This window comes from Schistocerca americana, chromosome 7, assembly GCF_021461395.2.
Source record: "Schistocerca americana isolate TAMUIC-IGC-003095 chromosome 7, iqSchAmer2.1, whole genome shotgun sequence".
NCBI classification, from domain to species: domain Eukaryota; kingdom Metazoa; phylum Arthropoda; class Insecta; order Orthoptera; family Acrididae; genus Schistocerca; species Schistocerca americana.
The window spans coordinates 359161336-359189214 of record NC_060125.1 but is presented as its reverse complement, the minus strand read 5'-3'; the positions used below and the strand labels follow the sequence as shown (position 1 = coordinate 359189214).

General features: G+C 44.6%; 1 protein-coding gene across 1 annotated transcript in view; it reads left to right on the top strand.

The window, feature by feature from the left end:
• The first annotated feature begins 2913 nt into the window (after positions 1 to 2913).
• LOC124622291 (branched-chain-amino-acid aminotransferase, cytosolic) overlaps positions 2914 to 27879 on the top strand; it is a 113888-nt gene continuing 88922 nt past the window's right edge. Inside the window, exon 1 of the mRNA XM_047147962.1 lies at positions 2914 to 2972. Coding sequence (XP_047003918.1) covers positions 2946 to 2972 — 27 coding nt within the window. The 5' untranslated portion in view covers positions 2914 to 2945. The remainder of the gene's footprint in view (positions 2973 to 27879) is intronic.

Genomic DNA, 27879 nt, shown 5'->3' with positions numbered 1-27879 from the left:
GTTGGGTAGCCTTCAGATTAGCAACTGTATGTCTCCAGTTATCGCCTCGGACCCCCTTTTGGCCCGCCTAGTGCTGTAATTCGACGTGGCATAGGCTCAACAAGTCGTTTTAAGTCCTCTGCAGAAATATTAAGCTACTCTGCTTCTATTGTCGTGCGTAACTGCGAAGGTGTTGCCCGTGCACGGTTTTGTGCACGAACTCACCTCTCGATTATGTCCCACAAATGTTCGATGGCACTCACACCGGCGATCTGGGTGGCCAAATCATTCGCTTTCATTAGCTCGGATTAACCAAAATGTTCTTCAAACCAGTCGCGAACAATTGTGGTCCGGAAACATAGCGCATTGTCATCCATAAAAATTTCATCGTTGTTTGGGAAGTCCACGAATGACAGTCCATTCCATACCACACCATTATGCAGCCACCACCAACTTGCACAGTGCCTTGTTGACAACTTAGTTTCATGGCTTCGTGGGGTCTGCGCCACTCTCGAGACCTACCAGCAGCTCCTACGAATAGAAATCGGGACACACGTGACCACCATGATTTTCCAGTAGTCTAGGGTCCAGCCGACACGGTCACGAGCCCACGAGAGTCGCTCCAAGCGATGTCGTGATGTTAGCAAAGGAACTCGCGTCGGTTTCGTGTTGCCACAGCCCATTAAAGCCAAATTTCGCCGCACTGTCCTAACGGAGACGTTCGTCGTTACGTCCCACATTGATTTCTGCGGTTCTTTCAAGCAGTGTTGCTTGTCTGTTAGCACTGACAACTCTACGCAACGCCACTGCTCTTGATAGTCAGTGAAGGCCGTCGGTCACTGCGTTGTCCGTAGCGAGAGGTTATTTCTGAAATTTGGTATTCTCGGCACACTCTTGACTGTGTGGACCTCAGAATACTGAATTCCTTAACGGTTTCCGAAATGGAATTTCCCGTGCGTCTAGCTCCAACTACCATTCCGCTTTCAGAGTCTATTAATTCCCGTCGTTCGGCCATAATCACTTTGGAAACTTGTTCATGTGAATCATCGTGTACAAATGACAGGTCCGCCAATGCACTGCCCACTTATGCCTTATGTACGGGATCCTAACGCCATCTGTATTTGTCACCTCAGTGTGTAGCTAATAGTTTCTACGCGGAATGACACAGTAAGTGAAGCCCCCTCAACGGAGGGAAGAAACAGAGTCAAACTCCATGGGCTAAGAGACTGTGTGACGTTATTTCAGTGATTACAAAACCGCGTCAGAATGACAAAGAACTTGGCAGTACGAGCCAACTTATCAGTATGGCGTTGCATTTCCTCTGACGTGAATGCATGTACTGATTCGGGTGAAAAGCCATTTTATCCATTCTCAAGGCAAGCTGGCCGAGAATTGTTGTAATCGATCCTTGACATCCTGGATATTGGCAGAGGAGTAGAGACGACGTCCAAGCTGGGACAAACCAGGGGGCCTTGTTACTTCAAGCAGATAGTTCATAGAGATAGGAGCCACGAGAATTGTCTTGTTGAAAAATAGCTCCACAATACTGCCACATGACAGGTAACACACGAGTACGCAGTATGTCTGTGACTTACTGTTGCGCCATCACAAACATTTAATCACTACCAGCCTATGGCTCAAAGCCAGGAGTAACGACGCTGTGTCCTCCAAAACATTACAAGAGTGGGATATCTTCCCAGGTCGCCGCCATACTCGCTGACGATGGTCATCAGGGATAGTTCAGAACCGTAATTCGTCGCTGAGCATAATGTGATGCCATTCATCAGCAGTCCATGCAGTCCATGCTTGCTGGTAAGGTCACCACTCCGAACGCAGCAGTCTGTGTTGCCGTGTTAACGGAAGCCTACACATTGCACGGAAATTCCCTACTCCGGCTGCTGCTGATGACACAATGCTGCAAGAAATCGGGTGGCATGAGTAGATGTGAAAGGGGTTACCATGTGTCTGGTGCGCAACGTAGCGATCTCCACTTGTAATGGTCACTAGTCGTCGACTGGAAGCTTGACGGCGAATATGCCTGCCCTCACATTCCAGTACAGTCCAACATCGACCACCTTTACATACGAATGGGCCACAAATCTGGATATTGCACGATTCGACCGGCCGACGAAATGGAGACCCACAATGAGGCCAATTTTAAACTCTGTCAGGTGCTGATAACGCCGTCTCACACGTGTACGCAACATCTCCGGATCCTTCGCAGTGATCACTCAACATCTGACGCTGTTGACACCTCTTGTATATCTTAGCGGTCCTTGTAACAAACTAAACACGAACAACACTACTGCACTCTGATGGCAGTTCTACCTCTCACAGGTAATTACAACTACAATCACTTACATTATGCAGCCACCACCAACTTTCACAGTGTCTTGTTGACAACTTGGGTCCATTGCTTCGTGGTGTCACTTAAATACCCGCCATGGCGTATGTTACGTTGACGTCAGACCATGTCACTTTCTTATCAGGCGCTGCACAGCTCCATGCCGTTTTCGAGACACTTTCGATTCCAGTCTATTTTCCGAAAGTTAGCTGAGCACATGCTAAGGGAGCATGTGAAATGATTCAGCCAGTCCACAAACTTTATAGTTTGTATCTTGCGTAGTTTAATCAATAGCTGAGCGATGAGACAGTTAACGAGTGGTATCGGAACGTGGCTTGTGCTTCGTCAGAACATCCCCGTGGTTTCCCGAGGACGCGGAAGGCAGGGGTACGTACCGGAGGAGATGCTATTTGCCAGGGCGACACCGCTTCTCGCCATTGGCGGAGGAACTGCCTGCGGTTGCGATATCTCGCGCACGCCCCTCCGCGACCTTCACTGAACCGGAAACCGTGACGTATTCGCGCCGAGAAGCGCCGCGGAAGTTCATCGCAAATAACTGGAGTACGTAGCGGCCGACGAGCAGACTCGTTACCAGCCACGCGCCGTAGCACAAGCACCAACTATGGCAGTGCGTTCCGTTGCTCTCCAGGTCAGTAATCGCCTATTATCTGCAGCGACAGACTCCATTCGTTTTCTGCTACTAAAGAGGCTTCGATAAAACTCACGCATCTTCAGAAAGATGTGGATGCTCGATGGCATATCTAATCCGTAAATTTTGTAAAGACAAAATTGTACCAACATTTGTGTTTCAGTCACAACTTAAAAGGGATGTAATATGAATCAGTTGTATGCATCGCGCATATTCGACTGTAAATTATCGTCACTTACGTTGTGAAATTATAGTAATATCTTCGAATTCACATTTGGGCATGCCACAGTTACGTGGCACTGTTGTCAAGGAGAACTTGAGTGAGAGATTCAGCCACTCAGTGGAGAAGTTTTCTTTCTTCGCTCGGTGCAGGGATCGCAGTTGATTCTCAGCATAAGCGAATGCAGTGTTGGTATGTTGTTGTTGTGGTCTTCAGACCGAAGACTGGTTTGATGCAGCTCTTTATGCTACTCTATCCTGTGCAAGCCTCATCATCTCCGAATAACTACTGCAACTTACAGCCTTCTGAATTTGTTTATTGTACTCATCTCTTGGTCTTCCTCTGCTATCACCTCACTCTTCCCTCCAATACTACAATGGTGATCCCTTGATGTCTCAGAAGGTATCCTATCAACCAATCCCTTCTTCTAGTCAGGATGTGCCACAAATTTCCGTTCTCCCCAATTCTATTCAGTACCTGCACACTAGTTACGTGATATACCCATCTAATCTCTTCCGCAGTACAACAGCCCAAAAGCTTCTATTATCTTATTGTCTAAACTGTTTATCGTCCATGTTTCACTTCCGTACTCGGTTTCCGAACAAATACGAATACTTTCTGAAAAGACTTCCTAACATTTATACCTATATTCGATGTTAACAAATTTATTTTCTTCAGAAACGCTTTTCTTACCATTGCCAGTCTACATTTTATATCCTCTCTACTTCAGCCTTTATCAGTTATTTTGGAGCCCTAATAGCAAAACTCATCTACTACGGTACTTTAAGTGAATTTGTTTCCTAATCTAATTACCTCAGCCCACCTAATTTAATTCGACTGAATTTCATCATCCTTGTTTTGCTTTTGTTGATATTCATCTTATATCCTCCTTTCAAGACACTGTCAATTCCGTTCTACTACTCTCCCAAGTCCTTTGCTGTCTCTGGCAGAATTACAGTGTCATCGGCGAACGTCAAAGCTTTTATTTCTTGTCACTGAACTTTAATTCCTACTCCAAATTTTTCTTTGGTTTCCTTTACTGCTTCCTCAATGTACAGACTGAATAACATCGGAGATACGCTACAACCCTGTTTCATTCCCTTTTCGACCACTGCCCTCCTAGATGTCCGTCGACTCTGACAATTGCCGTCTGGTTTGTGTACAAGTTGTAACTAGCATTTCGCTACATGTATTTTACCGCTGCTACCTTGAGAATTTCAAAGAGAGTTTCCGGCAAATATTGTCAAAAGCTTCCTCTAAGTCTATAAATGTTATAAATGTAACTTTGCCTTTTCTTAACATATCTTCTAAGAAATGTCGTAAGGTCAGTATTGCCTCGCGTGTTCCTGTATTCCTCCGGAATCCAAACTGATCTTCCCCGAGGTCGGCTGGTACCAGTTTTACCATTTTTCTGTAAAGAATTCGTGTTAGTACTTTGCTACAGTAACTTATTAGACTGATAATTTGGTAATATTCACACCTATCAGAAACTGCTTTCTTTGCAATTGGCATAAAATAGAACGACCACATAAAGTGGTTTGGCGAACGGTGGACTTCGGTTAATTGGAAGAATTCTCGGAAAGGGTAACTCACATACCCCTACAGAAGCTAGCATAGAGAGCACAAGTGTGTGCCATTCTTGAGAACTGATACGTTCTCGAGAACTGCTTGAGAGTTTGGGATACTCAGCAGATCGGATTAAAGGGAGGCCTCGATGAAATTCAGAGGCATGCTGCTAGATTTGTTGCTGATAGTTCGATCAACACGCAAGTATTACAGAAATGTTACTGATCTCAAACAGGGAACCCTGGAGGGAAGACGACGTTCTTTTCACGAAACACTCTTGAGAAAATTTAGTGAACCGGCGTTTGTGGCTGATTGCAGAAAGTTTGTACTGCCACAAACATACAATTTGAGAAAGGATCGTGAAGAAGAGATAAGGGAAATTAGGGCTCGTATGAAGGCATACAGTGACCAAAAGTAATCGGACACCTCCTTGTTATGTGTAATTGACCACTAGATGTCACGTTACGAGGACCCGCCACTATACAAGGAGGCGAGGAGTATCGTGTGGGAGTGGACAAGTAGTGACAGCGGAATAGCTAGGTAGGGAGACTTCGAAAGTGCGGTCATTGGTTGTCACCTGAGAAGCAAATCCATCAGGGGCATTTCAGTCCTTCTAAAGCTGCCAAGATCGACTGTTGGTGAAGTGATTGTGGTGGAAAAGCGACGGGACAACCGCAGTTGCACTAAGACCAGTCAGACGTGTAATGGCAGGTAGGGACCGTCGTGCATTGCCGACGGCGGTTGTAAAATAAATCACAAGAAGTCAGGGGAAGAAATAACTCGTGGGTTAGAAAGTGCTATCCGACGTCCAGCTAGCACTATGGCTGCGCGCAGCGAACTATAAAGAATGGGGTACAGTGGTCAAACAGGTCCTCACACGCCACACGTTGTTGTAGTCAGTGCTAACCATCACTTGAAATGGTGTAAAGAACGACACAACAGGACAGTGGTTCACTGGAAACGAGTGATTTGGAGTAATGAATCACCCTATAACTTGTCATAATCTGATGGAAAGGTTTGGGTTTGACACATGCCATTATATGAAGTGCCAACAGTGAAATACAGAGGTGGTGGTACGGTATAGGGAGGATTTTCGTGGACAGAGTCCATAAGAAAACGCTTAATGCGGAAGAATACGATCTCATTTTGCAGCTCTGTGTACCGTGTACAGTAGAGGAACAGTTCGGAGACAATGGCTGTACCAGCATGACGCTGCAACCTGTCACCAAGCAGGGTCAGTGAGGCAATGGTTGTGGACGATAACATTCCTGAAATGATTGCCTTGCCCAGAGTCCCGACTTGAACCCAATAGAACACCTTTGGGATGATGAAGGACGTCGATTTCGCTCCAGAACCCAGCGCCTAATATCACTACGTTCTCTGTTTTGGGGTCTTGAGGAAGAAGGGCTGCCATTCCACTGCAGACATTCAGACGCCTCGTTGAAAGTATCCTCATCGCAGTTCAAGCCGTCATCAAGGCAAAGTTTGGACCCAGCTCTTACAGATTTTCGATAATAGGCGCCGTATTCGAGTGGAACGGGAAAGAGAATGACTAGCAGTAGAATAAGGCACGCTTCGCGATGCAGCCCGTGGTGCTTTGTGAGGTACACTGTATGATTACACTGATTTACAAGTTCGTGGCGCTCTCCATCAGTAATGCTGGAATTCAGTATGGTGTTGGCCCACTCATAGCCTTGATGACAGCTTCCACTCCCCCAGCTCGCATTCGGGAGGACGACGGTTCAATCCCGCGTCCGGCCATCCTGATTTAGGTTTTCCGTGATTTCCCTAAATCGCTCCAGGCAAATGCCGGGATGGTTCCTTTCAAAGGGCACGGCCGACTTCCTTCCCCGTCCTTCCCTAATCCGATGAGACCGATGACCTCGCTGTCTGGTCTCCTTCCCCAAAAAACCAACCAACCAACCACTCCCCCAGACATACGTTCAGTCAGGTGCTGGAAGTTTTCTTTGGGAATGGCAGTCCATTCTTCACAGAGTGCTGAACTGAGGAGAGGTATCGATTCGGTCGGTGAGACCTGGCTCGAAGTCGGCGTTCCAAAACATCCTGAAGGTGTTCTATAGGATTCAGGTCAGGATTCTGTGCATGCCAGTCCGTTACAGGGATGTTATTGTCGTGTATCCACTCCGCCACAGGCCGTGCATTATGAACAGGTGTTCGATCGGGTTGAAATATGCCATCGCCATCCCCGAATTGCTCTCCAACAGTGGGAAGCAAGAAGGCGCTTAAATCATCAATGTAGGCCTGTGCTGTGATAGTGTCATGCAAAACAGCAGAGGGTGCAAGCCCCCTCCATGAAAAACACGACCACACTATAACACCACCACCTCCGAATTTTACTGTCGGTACTACACACGTTGGCAACTGACGTTCACCGGGCATTCACCATACCCATACCCTGCCATCGGATCGCCACATTGTGTACCATGATTCGTCACTCCACACAACGTGTTTTCACTGTTCAATCGTCCAATGTTTACACCAAGTGAGGCGTCGTTTGACATTTACAGGAGTGATGTGTGGCTTATGAGCAGCCACTCGACCATGTAATCCATGTTTTCACACCTCCCGCCTAAATGTGTTAGTACTTGCAGTGGACCCTGATGCAGTTTGGAATTCCTGTGTGATACTCTGGATAGATGTCTGCCTATTACACATTACGACCCTCTTCAACTGTCGGCGGTCTCTGTCAGTCAACAACAGACGAGGTCGTCCTGTACGCATTTGTGCTGTACGTGTCCTTTCACGTTTCCACTTCACTATGACATTAGTAACAGTGGACCTAGGGATATTTAGGAGTGTGGAAATCTCGCGTACAGACGTGGTAACACAAGTGACATCCAATCACCTGACTACGTTCGGAGTCTGTAAATTCTGCGGAGTGCCCCATTCTGCTCTCTCACGATGTCTAATGATTACTGAGGTCGCTGATATGGAGTAAGTGGTAGCACAATACCCCTAATATGAAAAACGTATGTTTTTGGTGTCTCCGGATATTTTTGATCACATAGTGTATGTACGAGATGTGTGAGAAAAATAAGGAGACACAAAACAATGCGAGCGGTACGACAACGCTGTGTGGTTCCACTTGTGTAGACGGGTGTGTTCATCCATTCCAGATACTAAGTACGAATTTCAGGTTCGTACAGCCGTTACGTGACTTTTGAAATCGCCATCGGTGAAGTTGTGTTTTTGTTGTGTATAATGAAAAATGGAACAGCGGGATTTAGAACAGCGTTTGCCATCGAGTTTTGTGTTAAGCTTGAGGAATCCGTGAATGTGACTTTTGAAAAGTTGATACAGGACTATACGGAACATTCCTTATCAAGAGCACTAGTTTTTCGCTGGCACAAATCATTTTTGGAAGACCAAGAACACGTTGAACATGAACCTCTTCAGGGAGACTTTCAAACTTCAAAAACCGACGAAATCGTCGAATGTGTGCTTACTCTTGTGAGATCAGACAGAATTTGTCCCTCCAGCACAAACTACCAGCCAAGTGTTTTACAAAGCTCTCCTTGGAAGTCTTGGGAAATGGCGAATCGAGTGAGACCGGGTACTGCGTGCAAGTGGGTACTGCATCATGAAAACGTCCCATGTCACACAACTACTTCCATCAAGAAATTTTTGACCTCAAAATACAGTTCCGTTGTTCCAAAGCCACCCTATTCACTTGATCTCAGTCGTTTCCCGAAATTGAAAAAGTCTTTAAAGGACGTCATTTTCGTACTCTGTAGAACATTCGAAAGAAAAGACCAGAGTACATAACCTTAACGGAACTAAGAGATCTACACAAAACGGAAGTTACTGTGACAGGATATGTTACGCAGGACAGACGTATGCACCTTATCCGATAGGATGTTACATCGCACTTCCTGCTCTCATTCTCTGCTCACACCGCTGGAGAGGCAGTTTCCCAACAAATGTAACCATCGCCAATCTGTAGACAATTCGGACGCAAGAGCACGATTTCAAGCAAATTTTTACCTGAAATTGCAGCACGAGAAAAAAAGTCATTTAAAAAAATGCCTTGTAGTCTCCAAATGTCCTAACGTCTGTGGTAATTGAATGGCTCACGAGAAATGAAGAAAATGAAGGAAATCAGAAGTTGAGGATCCGTTGATGACGAGGCGACGAAGTGATCATAGACGGACTAGGAAAGGAAATCAAATGGTTCAGATGGCTCTGAGCACTATCGGACTTAACATCTGATGTCATCAGTCCCCCAGAAGTTAAGTTCCATAGTACTCAGAGCCATTTGAACCATCAGTCCCCTATAACTTAAAACTACTTAAACCTAACTAACTTAAGAACATCATACACATCCATGCCCGAGGCAGGATTCGAACTTACGACCGTAGCGGTCGCGCGGTTCCAGACTGAAGCGCCTAGAACCGCTCGGCCACAGCGGCCGGCGAAAGACAACCAGCCGAGCTCTTCTCAAAGAAAGCATTCCGGCATTTGCCTTTAGCGAAACCATCTTAAAACTAAGTCTGGATGAGGATTTGAAGCACCGTCCATCTGAATGCGAGGCCACTGTTGTTGGAGAATGTCCCCTAACGAATTTAAGCTTCGAGGATATGTAGAAAAACATGCCAGTGAGAAGGGATAAAGCCTGAAGATGGAGGCGAACAGGTAGGTGCAGTACTGCTCCTTAGTGTGATCAGAAAGATTTGTCGTCAGTCAATGAAGAGACATCAGACAAAAGTAGAAAAGTGAAAGCAGGTGGCAGTATGCTTCGTCATCATATAGTGCAGTGTGACTGTGTGTGCGTGTTCAGACGGAGCAGAATTATCCGTCTCTGCTGCGACGACAGTGCTGCGTATGTGGAACCAGCGGCTAGCAGAGGCTCGTAGGAGCGACGAGCGGGCTCTGGATTGTCCATAGTGCTGCATCGACGATTGAAAATGTTATTACTGCGCTAGAGGCTATAACGATGTCACACGTATCGCAGTGTCAGCTTCGACAAACGATAAACGACTCAAACTGCAATGGGCACATAAACGTCGCTGCCGTGGCGAGTGGCCGACGTTCAGTGTGTGGAAACGAGTCCCGCGTCAGCCAGCCCTGCAGTTGCATTTGCACACGTACTAGATGCTACCGTCCCGGCCACAATCGGGCAGATTACGCTGACGCGTGGCGTAGCGAACAAACGTCACGTGTGGTTTGTGACGCTCTTGAATAACGAACGCGAGTCGATTACCACATCTGAATATCAACCACTACGCCGGGGAGGTTTAGAGCCACAGTTGCAGCCCCTATTTAGGACAATTTCAGCTCCTGATCGCACGTGTGTCGTATCCATCTGGAAACGGTGTTTTTTGTAAACTTCCGCAAGGACACTGTAATGATGATCCCTATATGGTCAAATAATCGGTATGCGTACCTAATACGTTCCGAAATGCCGCGCATAAAAACGCGCTTTCCCGGTGCTCATACATCGGGTTCTGTTGGTGATAAAAATGTAGGGTCAAGTATTTTGGTTACCCTTTGGGCTAGGGGCCATTTATATATCCAATTGAAGGATCGTCTTATTGTTACTGCCCTACAGTATAGGGTCAAAGTATGAATGTTACATTCGTCCTACTGCTTAGGCAAATGGAGCAAATCTGTTATTTCTTTTTTCATTTGATATGGTCTACAGTGGGCCTGATGGGACTTATGGAGGCACCATTAGCTCACGGGCGGTTCCTCGGAAAGTCCCACAAAAAGAATTTTTTTACTGTGTTTTCGCGGTCACCAGCTGACTAAAACCAAGCCGAGGATTCTAAGAAGTATATGCACAGTAAATGGCTGAAATTTTTACGATATATTTTTCAGATCGAGATCTCGCACAACCATGAAAATTTTGTTGATATAGCTATCCGTTTCCAAGATACAGAGGTTCAAATTTACCCTACATCTAGACGTAAAATCCGGAATTAGGAGAAATTTAAATAATAAATAACCGCAGTAAATTGATCAAATTTTAACGGTTTATTCTTTAGGCATTTATCTAGAAGATCCATCTCCCCATTTTCAAAAATCTTTATCCGCCATCGAGAAACGTCCCCCAAAACTCGTTTTTTTGGGTATCAAAACCCAACTGCGGATTTCGAGACAGCTAAGCACACCAAATGGCTGTAATTTTTACGATTACTCCTAATATCCTGTTCTTGAACAGCCCTGCGAAATTTCTTCGTACCTTTATCCGTTTCCGAGATACAGAGGTTCAAATTTACCCTACATACACACGAAAAATACACACGCAAAATACGGTGTGAGGTGAAAACGTTGTTTATAATGTGACATACCACGGAGAAATATGCTGTAAAGCGTCTCCGGTATCATCTGGGAACCCCATGTTGCAGTACTGAAGGACAAGCGCAATTATTTTGCATGTAAAATTCGATCTGAAGTGTAAAATTGGTTTTGCTTTATTTCAATTTCTCGCAAGTAACCTATGCACTTTTCATATGAGTTATCTGTCCTCCTGCAGCGGGGAAAGAAGGGAACCAGCGTTAAAATACTCCTACCGGACCACAAAAAATGCTGATATGTTCCTTTTTATTTAAAAGACTCTGAATGGAAAGTGGAGTACCAGCTGCCTCAATCTGCCTTCCTCAGCATCTTTAAACATTCGATACGATATTGCAGTGCCTGTGATATTCTGATTATGACGCAAAGTTGCTTTCGACACGCATGCATGTCCAAAGAAACAGGCACTGTGGAAACTACAGCCGTTACGAAACACATCAAATGAATTCGCAGTTGCGAATAAGGACTACCACCAGCTGTAGAGTGGGATGACGACAGTGAAAAATTGTGCCGGATTTCCCGGAAAATCAAAACACCGTAGCGTAAGCTTACAACGCGTAACATGGCATAAATTAAACTTTATAGCACAATTACTGGCAAAGAATTTATGCTACAGCATGTTCCAAGCAGTAAGATATCTTCAATGAGCAATGCGTGTGGAGTATGCGTCTATAAACTGCCAGCCACATCGAATTCTGGGGCGCCACCTAGAAGAACAATACATAATCGCACAAGATGTGTCCTCGATGGAGATTATCATTAGAGTTCATGAGATGGGGCATTACTCGATACCGAAACTAGCACACATTCATATAATATAGGGTGCAGTTAGACATACCCGGAAATCTGTTCGAAATAACGTAAAAAGCTTTCAGCACAGACACCACCCTCACTGCAGGAAACTTATCGCCAGCCAACGCTTTCGACAAAAATGTGTTAGGAGATCGTGAAAAGGGAAGATTTAACAATAAACAACCGTCAAGCTGCCGGCGAAACGCTCACTTCCAGAGAACACAGCGTGGGGAATACTGGTCGAGCATTAGTTGCACTCCTCTACATCTACATCCACACTCTGCACAGTGCATGGCGACAGAGGGCACTCCCCATTATACCAGCTACAAAGAGTTTTCCCGTTCCATCGACATAGGAGCGCCAGAGGAGTGACTATTTCAATGCCTCAGCTCGGGCTGTAATTAATTTAATCTTGTCCTCACGATCTCTACGAGAGCAATACGAAGTGGGCTGTACTGTATTCCTAGATTCATTATTTAAAGCTCGTTCTCGAAATTTTAATCAGCGTTTTTCGGTATAGTTTACCTCTGTGTTCAAGTGTCTGCTATAATTATAGCTCAATTATTTTTAAATCTCTGTGACACTCTCCCAGGGTCAAGCAAACCTATGACCAGATGTGCTGTACTTGTCTGTGTATGTTCAGTATCCCTTGTTAGTGCTGTTTGATGTGGATCCCATACACTTGAGCAATATTCTACTAAGATGGATGGCACGAGTGATTTTTAAGCAATCTCCCCTGTGGACAGGCTGCATCTGGGTAGTATTCTATCAATAAACCCATGTCTAAACACCTGTTTCAACTACCACTGTGTATCATATCCTTACGAAGTCTTATACCGAGCTATTTGTGTCGGTTGGCCGACTCCAGTTCTGACTCTTTGATACTGTAGTCATAGTATACTACAGTTCTACATTTCTGCACATTTAAAGCAAGTAACCCATCTTCCCAGCACTTTGAAATCTTATCAAGATTCGACTGAATGTATGTGTAGCTTCTTTCCGGGAGCATTTCAATGAAACAATTGCATCATCTGCGAAAACGTCCGAGGTTAGTATTAACACTCGTATTTATCTGTAAGGTCATGAATATGCGACATAACCAGAAACGATCCCAACGCACTTCCCTGGGGCACACCCGAAGGTGGTTCCACATCTGTCTGTAACTTTCCATGCAAGATAACGTGGTACGTCCTCCCGACCAAGAAACCGTAATTCCGGTCATAAATTTAAGTAGATACCCCGCACGATCGGACTTTTCATAATAAACATCGGTGTGGTGTTGAATCATATGCTTTTCGGAACTCGAGAAATAACTGTCTCTATCTGATTGCCTTGATCCATGGCTTTCAGGATGATTGACAACGTGTGCAAGTAATGCGGCCAAGCGATAGTGGACGCAGTGTCCGTTCTCTCAACGGTATTATGTTACAATCCAAGCACTGAGTCTAACAGTATGCAGTTAGTACAGTTGCTAACAACTGAAGCTGTTGCTGCAAGGCGTAAAGACGGCAGGTGTGGCCGAGCGGTTCTAGGCGCTACAGTCTGGAACCGCGCGACCGCTACGGTCGCAGGTTCGAATCCTGCCTCGGGCATGGATGTGTCTGATGTCCTTAGGTTAGTTAGGTTTAAGTAGTTCTAAGTTCTAGGGGACTGATGACCTCAGATGTTAAGTCCCATAGTGCTCGGAGTCATTTGAACCATTTGAACAAGGCGTAAATGCCTGCGTGAATAAAACACTAAGCATTAATTCACAACTATTAGTGGCCCATTACAATCAGTTTAAGATCCTCTGCCATCTGGACAATTTGACGCTAAGCATTTGGGATAACGTGAATGCAGATGCACATGGACTGCAGTATGGTTGTACATTGCTACTGCAATAATTATGTACCAAAACTGCATATCGCCTGATTCACATTTTGATGCGTTATTAGTTATTTTTTTTATTGTTTCCGACTGATTTGCGTAAACTGGTGCACTTCGTCGTGGCCTTGGCGAACAGACGAACTTTTGTAACATCAGAAGGCACAATTCAGCACTAACAGTCTGTGTTCCAGGCACGAATTGAGAAACGAGAAATGTTTCTTGATGTTACAAAAACAAATATAAAAGACAAAAAAATATAAAACATGTTTTCTGATTCTTCTGTGTATACTTAAAATTTTAAAATTTTCCTTACTCTCTACAGTTCAGTGATGTGTTGCTCCTATTTGGTACAGTAAACATTTCATCGCATGATCATAACATTGGCAGGTTCTGGAATTCACGTTGTCATTTTTAGGTTTCCATGCCGAATCTGTAGCCGGCCAGGGTGGCCGAGCGATTCTAGGCACTACAGTCTGGACCGTTACGGTCACAGGTTCGAATCCTGCCTCGAACATGGATGTGTGTGATGTCCTTAGGTTAGTTAGGTTTAAGTAGTTCTAAGTTCTAGGGGACTGATGACCTTAGAAGTTAAGTCCCATAGGGCTCAGAGCCATTTGACCCATTTTGAAACTAATCTGTAAAAACAGAATCCTTATACGATCGCTTTGTTGCAAGTTTGTCTGGCTGTCTGCCTGTCCGACTGTTAGGAACTCTCTTTCTCAAGAATGAGCAGACGTGCCAAGTTCAAATTTATGCCACATATTAAGGTCTATAGCCCTTTGGCGATGTAAACGTTTTCGATTTCTAAGTCTATTCAGACAAAACATACGGCTATTTACGTTACGTATTTTGACACTCGAAAACTCACTCATCGAAACCTATACGGTACTATAGATTGACCTAGAATCATGATAAGCTCAAGCACTGTGGTATGAATGGGGCAGCGCTCAAATGGGTTAAATCATACCTAACTGGAAGAGTGCAGAAAGTTGAAATAAGCAGTTCACATAATATGCAAAAAAACTGGCGATTTCTCAAACTGGGGAACAATCAAGAATGGGGTGCCGCAAGGTTCGGTCTTGGGTCCTCTGCTGTTCTTAGTATATATTAATGACTTGCCACTCTATATTCACAAAGATGCAAAGCTGGTACTTTTTGCCGATGATACAAGTGTAGCTATCACACCCAGCAGACAAGAATTAACTGGTGAAATTGTAAACGATGTTTTTCAGAAAATCATTAAGTGGTTCTCTGCAAATGGGCTCCCATTAAACTTTGACAAAACACAGTACATATAGTTCCACACAGTAAATGGAGTGACACCATTAATAAATATAGACTTCGATCAGAAATCGGTAGCTAAGGTAGAATATTCAAAATTTCTAGGTGTATACATTGATGGGGGGTTGAACTGGAAAAAACACACTGAGGACCTGCTGAAACGTTTGAGTTGAGCTACTTATGCTGTTGGGCTCATTGCAAATGTTGGCAATGTACATCTCAGTAAATTAGCTTACCACACCTATTTCATTCTCTATTTACGTATGGCATCATATTCTGGGGTAACTCATCATTGAGTAAAAGAGTGTTCATTGCACAAAAGCGTGTAATCAGAATACTTGCTGGAGCTCATCCAAGAACGTCCTGCAGACACTTATTTAAAGAGCTAGAGATCTTCACTGTACCCTCACAATATATATATTCATTTATGAAATTTGTTATTAACAATCCGAACGAATTCAAAAGTAATGGCAGTGTACATGGCTACAACACTAAGAGAAAGATTGATGTTCACTACTCAAGGTTACATCTAGCTTTGGCTCAGAAGTGGGTAAAATATGCTGCCACAAAAGTCTTTGGTCACTTACCTAATAGCATCAAAAGTTTGACAGATAGCCATATAGTATTTAAAGGGAAATTAAAAGATATTCTTAATGGCAACTCCTTCTACTCATTAGATGAATTTTTGGATATAGTAAGTGGGTAATTTTTCCAACCCCCACCAAAAAAAAATTAAAAATATAAAGTCTCATGTAATATTTTGTGTAATGTAACATCTTGTATAGACACCTTTTATTAACCTGATACGTTCCACATCATTACGAAGTGTCGTATTCATGATCTATGGAACAAGTACTAATCTAGTCTAATCTAGTCTGAAATTTGGTAAGAAGCAAGGTTCCACAGTACTAGTAAAGGAAAAATCAGAAATTGTTAACTAGTAATTATATTACACGAAAAAAATATTTCTTCTTTCATTTGTTATCCGACTTCATACTTGAACTTAAAACAGTCTCGAAAATCTTGGATATGTTGCCAGTCGATAACAGGCAAAATCCTCACCATTCTCTGTTCCTGGATGGATAAACTGTCTATAATCATGTTTGTACGGAACCCTCAGTGTGGGAGTCCTACTCGCACATGGCCATTTTTTATCTCGCTTTGGAGAACAACAGTGCCACAACGAATGTATGGTCATTTGTTGCACGTCACCTTCAGTGATCAGTAAGAACCTTACGACCACCTACCTCATAGCCGGTATGTCCACTACTGGCACGGATAACAGTGGCGGCACGTCGTGGCATGGAAGTAATGAAGCCTTGCTAGGTCGCTGGAGGGAGTTGGCGCCATATCTGCACACACACACGTCACTTAATTCCCGTAAATTCCGTGGAAGGGAGGGGGGGGGGGTGTGATGAGCTCTGACATCACGTTCAATCACATCCCATATGTGTTCCGTAGTGTCCAGATATGGCGAGTTGCGAGGCCAGCTCATGAAATGGAACGCGCCACTCTCGAACCACTCCATCACACTTCTACCCTTGTGACATGGCGCATTATCTTGTTGAAATATGCCACTGTCGTCACGAAACATGACACGTGAATGTTCCCCAGAGCATAATGGAGCCACAACCAGCTTGTCGCCGTTCCGCGGTAATGGTGTCAAGGAGCTGTTCCCTTGGAAGACACCAGATTCCCGCCCTCCCATCGGCGCGATGAAGGAGGTAGCGGGATTCAAAAGATCATGCAACGCTCTTCCATCGCACCAACGTCCAGTGCCAATGGTCACGTGTCCATTTCGGTCGTATTTGTCGATGCCGTGGTATTTATCAGTGCACGGGTCTTCGGCTGCGAAGGCCCATCGTTAGGAGTGTTCGGTTCACCTTGGTGTCGCCACGTGCTGAAGACACTCACCACAGCACTCCCCGAACACCTGACAAATCGTGCAGTCTTCGAAATTATCGTGCCGAGCCTCAGGGCCATCACAGTCCTCCTTCGGTCAGATTCAGACAGATCGCGCGCCATCCCCATTGTATACAAGGTCAGATACTACAAACACCGCGCGTGTGTCTGGCTAGCAGTTATTCCTCGCCAGGTGACGCTGCTGTTGCCTGGACGGGTTTATATCGATAGTAGATCGGTGGTAATAATGTTCTGGCTGATCGGTGTAGTGGAGAGGGGTACTAACAGTCCATTCTAATTTTTCTTTCATTTTCATTGCGCTTTTACCTGTATTTTTCGAATAATACTAGTCTATCACCGATCCATGTAGTGTGATTAAACTTTTGTTGTTAGAAATGTGATGACTTGTTCACAATATTTTGCAACGTTTGTACAAATAGTTTCGTTTCCACTTACTCAGCTGATGCCGCTCACTTCTTATTTTAAAATGCCTGCGCGTGATTGTTTGTTTAGTGCTTCCTTTTCACATATCGGCGTGAGAAATAAGTCGGCGATTTCGCATACGGAAAGCGTTGCGACCAAAGTCACCTCGAAACGAATGAGCGGCCAAGGAGGTCAGAATTTCGAATGTTAGAATATTGGACTTCTTATCCCAGACATACGTCACTTAAACGAGCGCACTCAGTCCAGAGTCCTTAAAATACCAGTAAATCATTACTCAACTTCTGCAAGTTTGCACCATCTCTTGCATGACTCCTTGAATTCTGCTATCACCCACGCATAGGGAGATAAGCGCTCCCACTAACTACTTCTTGACACACCACTTACCACTACATTTACTGCACTGATTTAGGCTAGTCACAAGAAAATATGAAATGGACGACCCGTCTCGGCTTTCAATCCACTCATGCACAGTATGGATTCAATGTCTTAACTACTGCCCCACCCTGTTTGATACGTGATTCTTCGACAAAGCTAATGACGTAGCAGGTTCAAATGGCTCTGAGCACTATGGGACTTAACATCTATGGTCATCAGTCCCACGTAGCAGGTAATCGGAGAATGTATGGCTCTGAATTTCCCATCGGTTGCATCAAAAAAAGTTTTGCATCAACTCGTTTCCGAGAGTTCCGGAACCTGTGCAGAAAATTGGAATAGAGATCAACATAAAATCATTTCCGCACTTTTTATTGCTCATGAAAACCACACATTGCATGTTGTACCACCATAGAGCAAGACCTTCAGAGGTGGGGTCCAGATTACTGTACACACCAGTACCTCTAATACCCAGTAGCACGTCATTTTGGATTGATGCATGCCTGTATTCGTCGTGGCATACTATCCACAAGTTCATCAAGGCACTGTTGGTCCAGATTGTCCCACTACTCAACGGCGAATCGGCGTAGATCTCTCACAGTGGTTGGTGGGTCACGTCCTCCATCAACAGCCCTTTTAAATCTATCCCAGGCATGTTCTATAGTGTCCATGTCCGGAAAACATGCTGGCCACTCTAGGCGAGCGATGGCGTTATCCTCAAGGAAGGTATTCACAAGTTATGCAAGATGCGGGCTCGAATTGTCGTCCATAAGGACGAATGCCTCACCAATATGCTGCCGACATGGTTGCACTATAGGTCAGAGGATGACACGCACGTATCGTACAGCCGTTACGGCGCCCTCCATGACCATCAGCAGCGTACGTCAGCCCCACATAATGGCACCCCAAAACAGCAGGGAAACTCCGCCTTGATGCACTCGCTGGACAGTGTGTCTAAGGCGTTCAGACTGACCAGGTTGACTACAAACACATCTCCAACGATTGTCTGGTTGAAGGCGTATGGGGACACTCATCGGTGAAGAGAACGTGATGTCATTCATGAGCGGTCCATTCGACATGTTGTTGGGCCCATCTGTACCGCGCTGCATGGTGTCGTGCTTGCACAGATGAATCTCTCCATGGACGTCAAGAGTGAAGTTGCGCATCATGCAGCCTATTCTGCACAATTTGGGTCGTGACACGACGTCCTGAGGCTGTACGGCTGTGCAAAAAGCATTATTCAACATGGTGGCGTTGCTGTCAGTGGTCCTCCGAGCCATAATCCGATCCGTAGGTAGCGGTCATCCACTGCAGTAGTAGCCCTTAGGCGGCCTGAGAGAGGCATGCCATCGACAGTTCCTGTCTCTCTGTATCTCCTCCATGTCCGAACAACATCGCTTTGGTTCACTCCTAGACGCCTGGACACTTTCCTTATTGAGAGCCCTTCCTGGCACAAAGTAACAACGCAGACACGATCGAACCACGGTATTGACAGTCTAGGCACGGTTGAACTACAGACAACACGAGCCGTGTACCTTCTCCCTCGTGGAATGACTGGAACTGATTGGCTGTCGAACCCCCTCCGTCTAATAGGCGTTCCTCATGCATGGTTGTTTACATCGGGTTTGCTTCAAAATTGTTCAAATGGCTCTGAGCACTAAGGGACTTAACTTCTGAGGTCATAAGTCCCTTAGAACTTAGAAATATTTAAACCTAACTAACCTAAGGACATCACACACATCCATGCCCGAGGCAGAATTCGAACATGCGACCGTAGCGGTCGAGCGGTTCCAGACTGTAGCGCCTAGAACCGCTCGGCCACTCCGTCCGGCAGGACGGGTTTGGTGACAGCTCTGAATATTCAGAGGGACTGTGTCTGTGATATTATCCACAGTCAACGTCTATCTTCAGGAGTTCTGGGAAACGGGGTGATGCTTTTTTGATGTGTGTATATCGACACCGACGGGATATTAAACACTAATCTTCCTTCTTTCCTAAAGTGGCTCGCAGAGCGAATGATTAAAAAAAGTAGACATCGAATGAGACTAGCTGACAAATAAGGACATGTTGAGCTAGCGAAACGTATTCCGCATCGTACGGCGTGATTTCCACACAACGCAAATATTACTTTTGATTTTGTGATCGTTTAATTTCTTCAGAACTAAAATTACACATGAAATTTCGGGCGCAGTAGGAAATAAGACACACGATACAATCTGGAATTTATACTGACGGATGGCAAGTAAACGTCAGCGGTGTTTGGGCTTACGACCTTGAAAGAGGTCTGTTGCTGCGCAGAACACAGCAAGCTTTGAGACTGCCTCAGCGGCTACACCTCTGCGATATCTCTTGCGTAACCGCAACAACCGATTACGCGCAGATACGGAGAACCTCAATGTCATTCACTTGTTTGTTCAGTGTGTCACAAAACCATATTCTGGGCGTGTGGTGCAAAATAGCTGAATAATAAGGTCAGAATTTTGAGGACTTTTTTTCTATTGGTATGCTGTGATAAATTTTGTATTTCTTGAGCATGACCACCCCCATATAGAATCTCTCCTCACCCATGTCCGATCGGTTAAATTATTGTGATCGAAAGTCTAACAGTTCGAAAATGATGCAATGAGTCTCGAATAACAGCAGAAAATAGATAGGGACCTTTCAAGACAGCAAAAGAGAGGTCCGGCACACAAGTTAAATCTGGCAGCCGGCCATGGTGGCCGAGCGGTTCTAGGCGCTACAGTCTGGAACCGCTCGACCCCTACGGTCGCAGGTTCCAATCCTGCCTCGGGCATGGATGTGTGTGATGTCCTTAGGTTAGTTAGGTTTAAGTAGTTCTAAGTTCTAGGGGACTGATGACCTCAGAAGTTAAGTCCCATAGTGCTCAGAGCCATTTGAACCATTTTTTAAATCTGCCAAGAGATAATATTCATTTTGGAAAGAGTCCCCTGCGTTGTGGCTAAGTCATTTCTGTACAACATCCTCTCTTACACAGGTGCTACTCCCGCAAGGTATGCAGGAGAGCTTCGTGAAGTGTGGAAGGTAGGAAGAGAGCTACTGGTCGAAGGAAAGCTGTGAGGGCTAGTTGCGAGTCCTACATGGACAGATAGACCGTTTGCTCGCAGTAGGCGAAGGTTCTAGATCCGAATTCTAGTCCAGAACACAGTTTTAATTTGCCAGAAAGTTTCAGACTGAACCGTGATTGAGACCTTATTTATTTATATTTTGTTGTTTTGTATGTGACACCGTAGAAGATACTCCAGTCCATGCTTCACAGTTATTGTTCAAATGTTTTGTCAGAACGAAAACAGGAGTCTCCAGGAATTACACAGTGCGCCGCGCGGGATTAGCCGAGCGGTCTTAGGCGCTACAGTCATGGACTGTGCGGCTGGTCCCGGCGGAGGTTCGAGTCCTCCCTCGAGCATGGGTGTGTGTGTTTGTCCTTAGGATAATTTAGGTTAAGTAGTGTGTAAGCTTAGCGACTGATGACCTTAGCAGTTAGGTCCCATAAGATTTCACACACATTTGAACATTTGAATTACACAGTGAATTTTTGTCCAAATTTTCATCGGCAAAGAAAGAGAGGGAAATGGAGGAACGGGGTATCAAACTGACCAGCGTGAGGTCTAGTTGTGCAAAAACAGATTTAATTGCTTGAAAGTAATCAGGATAATTAAGAAAAAATTAATTAGTGATTTGAGGGAAAATTGACATATTTCACGAACAGCTGTTGAAGTGTCAAAAAGTTCATATCTTCGGGCCATAGCTATTTTGCACATAAAAATTTACATTGTTGTGATGTTTAACCGTCAAAAATATCTGTGTAAAACTTGAAATAAAAAAGGTCAAATCATTTGTGAAATGATTTTTCTGAATATCAGAAATAAAACGGAACAGAGCTACATTTGACATGCTTTTGAACGATGCTCGAAACGTTTACATCTCAAGACCACATTAACAACGGACAGCATGGTAAATATCCATTAGTACTCTTAAAAATTCTAAAACATTGAGCTTTAAAATCTCAATTGGCCCCTCATTTGCTGTACATGATTTCGAGGACCGCATGTTTCTCTACTCTACACTTTTTTGTCTAATTCACCCATGAAGACCATTTCACTTATCATTTGTGGAACGCGCGTTACCATGTCTCTTTGTTCGAAAACCCTGCGCAACACAATTGAATGGTCACTTTTTCGAAACCATGTAATTGTCTCTCATTATGACATAGTAGTTTGAGATATGGTTCAGAGGTGTTTATAACCTATGTATTGGTGCAAAAGCGTGGCGCCCTGCGACATCAGCCTCCGACTCGGCGAGTGTTTCAAACAGCAAGGTGTCGACACACGCGAAAAACAGGCCGGAGCTCGGAAGCTCATGTTATCCGTAAGGTGACTTATTGATGTCACATTGGCATAAATTTCACCACAATTCTGCTCGACCCCATCGTACATGTCACACCTTGGGAGGTCATCGCAGCCCCTCTTATCCACATTTAACCCCTTTCTTTGACTCCCTTACGGTGGGAGTCAGACCCACGACTCCCAGCATTGAAATCCCGTGGCTTTCTTGTGGGTGGCCGAGGAAAACATTTCAGACACACTGCCGACCAGAATCGACACAAAAAGACCTCAGGGGGTGGCATATAGGGCGTAAATGAAATCAAGTCTTCCCTTTTGAGGCCGAAGACGATATTTCGCGGCGCGAAGAGCAACAGGACAACGTTCTTGACAACCTTTGACACTCCTCCTCCTCTCCCACCTCCCCCCCCCCTCTTGCTGGACGATTCAACCCTCCTCTAAGAACACAGTGACTACATTCCGTTGGCATGCAGCACGACTGCAAATTGTGTTCTGGAGCACAGAGTGGGAAAACTAAGGACCGTTCCAAATCATTCGACGAAATCTGAAAGTGATCCGAAGCAGCTGAGTGTGCTTATGCTGTCTCAGTTCTCATGATTCGTGCCTTCCACTGATGTGACCGCGGGGGAGAGGGGAGGGGGAGTTACGGCATTCAAACATGCTTGGAAAAACGGCGAATGGTACGCTAAGACCGCCAGTTGCGGTAACAGCCTCAGTAACACATGCCTACCTTTATTGGATACTTTAAAAATGTACTATACAAAAACCAAGTGTGATGGCGTCATAGGCACCTGCAGGCACGTTGCAATGATGTAGAGCATCAGCAGGTGTGCAGTATCAGACGGGTGTCAAGGGGTTGCCTGCATGCAGGCGCCTAGGGCTCTGGCACAAGTTGTCTCTGTACAGGTATATTTTTAAAGTGCTGAATAAAGGTGCACAGATGGTACCGAAGGTGTTGCCAAAATTGGCGGTCTTAGAAGAAGCAGTTTTTTTTATGTGCATTTCAAAGTGTCCCCCACCCCGCCTCCCCCCTCCCAAACCACACGCCTAAGGAGGGTGCGAAAAAAAGAGGGATGAAAAATCACTAACACCCTTTTCTGCTTCAGATCACGTCCAGATATCGTCAGATGATTTTCAACGGTGATTCCACACAGCAGACTAAAGCAAAACTTGCAGTCGCAGTACACCCCAAAGGGGCGAGATCACATTCTGTGTGCCTGGAGCCCAGCGATGTCCTTGGAAAAGGGTTGAATGGTTCAGGGGGTGTCAGCAGTGTCGTTTTCGACCGCATAATGTGTGGAAATCAACGTCCCATAGAACCGGTGGTTCTGCTGACACCCTCTGTGCCACCCCATGCGGCCTTTCTGTGTCAATTCTGAGCGGCAGTGTGTCTGAAATGTTTTCCTCGGCTACACATAAGAAAACTGCATGATTTCAATGCTGGGCATCGCAGGTCTGACTTACGACGTACAGGCATCGAAAGAAGGGATGAAATGTGTGTAAGAGAGGATGTGACAACCATCCCATCGTCTGAGACATCTAGGTGGACGTTAGGCAGAGTTGGGGTGAAATTTGGGTCAATGTGACTTCAGTAACTCACCTTACACCTCACGTGAACTTTTGAGCGATGGAATTTTTTTCGCATGTGTAGACACGTCGCTGTCCGAAGCATTGCCAAGCCAGATGGTGTCATCGCAAGGCACCGCCCTTTTGCTCAGCTACAGAGGAACGCAAAAATTTCAAACTTCTGCGTCGCAATGGGAAACAATCACAAGGTTTCGAAGAAGTGACTCTTTAACAACGTTGCACATCGTATTTTACTTCTTACTTTTCGACAAATCATTTCACAAAAAAATCTACTGTAGTTTTGGAATTTATTATTATTTTTTATAATAATCTATACCACATTAATAACTCCAGGACAGGTTGTGGAAATAGCATTAACAGAAGGTGCTAGATTCCGACGTGACTAAAAGCTCGAGCATAGCCTGTAATTTCCCAAGCTGTGACGTAAACTGCTCGTGCTATTCTGGACATGCTTAAGTACCGCACTACTATATGATACTTCAGTATCACAGATAAGTAACTGATAACGTTCTTGGCCTCTGTCTGTTCAAGTTTTCCAGTTTCTCTGTAGCTGTAGATATATCTCGTATGTCATCATCTGACGATAATGACAAATTAATATCCCAGTTTTACAAGGTTTATCAGCAAATAGACATTTGATTAGCAGTTCTAAACGTAACTTCTATTATGGAATGCAGCTATCAAAGGTTTTGTTTGCAACATATTTATTTGGACGTTGTTGTAACATCCTAGACTGCCCGGATAGTCTTGCGTGTTACAGCGCTGTTTCCATGATGGGGAGATGCACGGTCCCCGGATCGGATTAATGACGAGGGACAGTGGGCTGGCCAGTCTGGATATTGTTTTTAGGCGGTTTATCATATTCCACTAAGTGAGTACCGGCCTGGTACCCAACTCCCGCCTAAGTTATACGATGATCATATGAATTGAAAAGTTAGTTTGCTCAGGAGATAGCACCCATACGCTACGAAGAGAAGTTGCATAATAAGGTATCTCAGTAGAACTTTTCCATTCAGGTGACGTAATCACCTTCCCACGCCTCTCTGACAATAATGCTATACAACTTCACATTGATTTCCGTCACAAAAAACTTATTGTCTTTACGGAATTAGTGCATTGAGAGATCATAATGATTCTGGTAATCAATTATGATTTCTTTCCCCTTAACTTATTTTAAAAACTCGGTTAATTATTTTAGTTAGCCTTTTTTATTTTGGAGCAGTAGAGTGTTGACTTACTGTCTGTAGCTCGATGACGAAAAGACGTCCGATTGCCCCTGACACTCAACGGTTAACATCGGCACAAGTCGTAACATTTCGTGTCGGCTGTGTTCTACCTGCGATTGTTGCCAACCACAGCGATCTAACAGCAGTGGGTCGCAGGTTTGTTTGAACGTGAACGCCCCTGCATGTGATTTCACCAAACCTTGTTAGGCCTACTTTCGTAGTAATTTATACCACAACTGCTGATCGGTACGAGGCGCGGGAGTCCGTAAATTGTCATTGCTGGACTCAAAGAAGTAAGCATTCCTCGTTTCCTGTCCCTTCACCACACGGTGACTGCATCATTCTCCTGCTCCCTGATGTCTATGAGCTAGTCGGATTTCGATCCACAACCAAGGGCGTTCATACCCGGGGCGTCCGCTCCCCTCCCCCCCACCCCCCCCCCCCACCCCCCTCCCCTAACACTCGCGGGAAGCGAAAAAATTCAATGCAGCCAGGTGTTTTTCTTTAAAGAATGATTCTAAAGTCGGTATTTCGCAGGTCTGTAACAGGATCGGAAGCCCATTCGTCTTCCAAAATAAAAAAAATACTCCATATATTCAGGTCTAGGCCCTTCCCCTACAAACTATCGTATAGGCACCCTTGTCCACAGCCAAGCCCTATTGTTGTGCCCACTATCCAAGTCATTGTGTGCACATAAGCGCAAATTCAAATTATGGCACCAGACAAACGGAGACGAATAGTACGGAAATACTTTTAGAAAGATGACAAAAGTTTATGATCACTTTCAAAAAATTCTGATGCTTGTAACCACATTCACTACAGTATCTGTATTCCAAACAACGATTTTATATGGGTTAAATGGATACATCTTTCTGCTAAAAGTAAAAATTGTAATAATGTACTTAATAAAACAGAGCAACTATTCAACTATTATAAGTTAGAAAAAGAGATCTATATGTGCAACAGTAGCGATTTATTGTTTGTAAAACGAACGTTTTTACCACAAAAAACAATATTTTGTCGTAAAAACTAATTTCAGGGAATTGCTTCATACACCTAAACATTAAGACGTGACATAACAGTTACCTGAAAAAACGATTGTTCGGCTGCAGTTAATCGATGGGAATAATCGATTCATTTAAACAATCGAAAAGACTCTTATTCACAATCGCCCATCCCTAAATCCGTGTGCTTTTTCTTTCAGTGTAAGCTCGCACGTGGATGTATACGTGGCTGCAGCACCATCTATGCAGTCTTATCACAGGCCGCGAAGCGGACCCATTTTTCGGGCCTGATACAGCGTTATGCAACCGATTTTTGGTGCCATGTCTCATCCTTGAATTTTTCCTTATCTGTGCTTGTGGATGGGAAACTTTTGAGCAGCTTGCATTAATGTTAATTGTGTTTCACTTATTACAGTGTGTATTAATTTCCGTGCCACGACACATGACCAGTTTTCAACACTGAAACTTTATTACACACCGACGCAAAAAAAGTCGCAACACCAAGGAGGAGTTGTGTGACAAACGAAAGTTAGCAGGCGTGTTTGCATATCTGAAAGATATCTGTTCAAATTTCGCATAAGAGCGGCGCTAGAAGTGACACGATGAGGATGCAATCAGGTTTGCTTTAAATAAACATTAGTGAGCGTTTATTACCTTTGATTGCCTTTGAGATTGGAAGTGGTGAGTTGATGTTAGTCAAGAATGCTTTTCAGGCGACAAAGATGCCATTATCAACAACTAACTGGGTTTGAATGGGGTCGTTTAATAGGGCTGCGAGGAGTTGGATATTTCTTCTGCGACACTGCAGAAAGACTTGGCAACAATGTAGCGATTGTATATGACTGCTGCCAGCGATGGTCACGAGAATGTACGGCCTTAAGAAGACCAGGTTCCGGACTACCACGTCGCACTACCGAGAGAGAAAACCATCGTGTTCGGCATATTGCTCTGGCACATCTTAATTCATCTGCATCAATAATTTGAGCAGTAATTGGCGCCACAGTGACACAACGAATCGGATTCATCAAGGACAGCTCCGAGTCAGAGGCCCTGTAGCGTGCATTCCACTAACCCCAAATCACAGCCATTTGCGACTTCAGTAGTGGTAAGTGAGAGTTCATAGGAGGACAGGGTGGATATGTGTTTACTGACGAAAGCTAGTTCTGTCTCGGTGCCAATAATGGCCGTTTATTGGATAGAAGGAGGTCTGTTGAGGACCTCCTACCAACCAGTCTGTGGCGTAGACGCACAATACCCACACCTGGAGATATTGTGAGGGATACGATTTCGCATGACAGCAGGAGCATTCCCGTGGTAATCCAGCGCACCCTGACTGCAAATCTGTACGTTAATCTGGTGATTCCACCTACTGCGCTGTTATTCATGAAATGCATTCCTAGCGGTGTTTCTCAACAGGACAACGCTCGCCCATATACCGCTGTTGTAACTCAATATGCTCTACTGAATGTCGACATATTGTCCCGGCCTATTCGATCACCATCTCTGTCTCCAGTCTAGGGCATATGGCACGTCATCGGACGACATCTGGAGCGTTATCCGCACCCAGTATTTTCCGTCCCTGTAATTAGTGATCAAGTGCAACAGGCATGGAGCCCCATCCCACAAAGTGACATCCAGCCCCAGTACAACACTATACACGCACGTTTGCATGCTAGCAGTCAACATTTTGACCTTTGCACTGGTTATAAATGTACCAGCATTTCACATTTACAATTGCTCATCTCGCACTTACGTTAACCAGTGACCTTGCAGTATTAATCATTTAAATATGTTAAATAGACAAATGTATTTTTGATGCTGCAATTTTTCCCCTCGATTTGTGTGTAATATCATCGCTTTATTTTTTGTGGAACAAGCCTTTTTGTGATGAAAACACTTTTTATGATAAAAAATAATTGTAGAGGAATTCTTCACAGACCTTCCCATAAATCCGTAACACAACAGTTAACT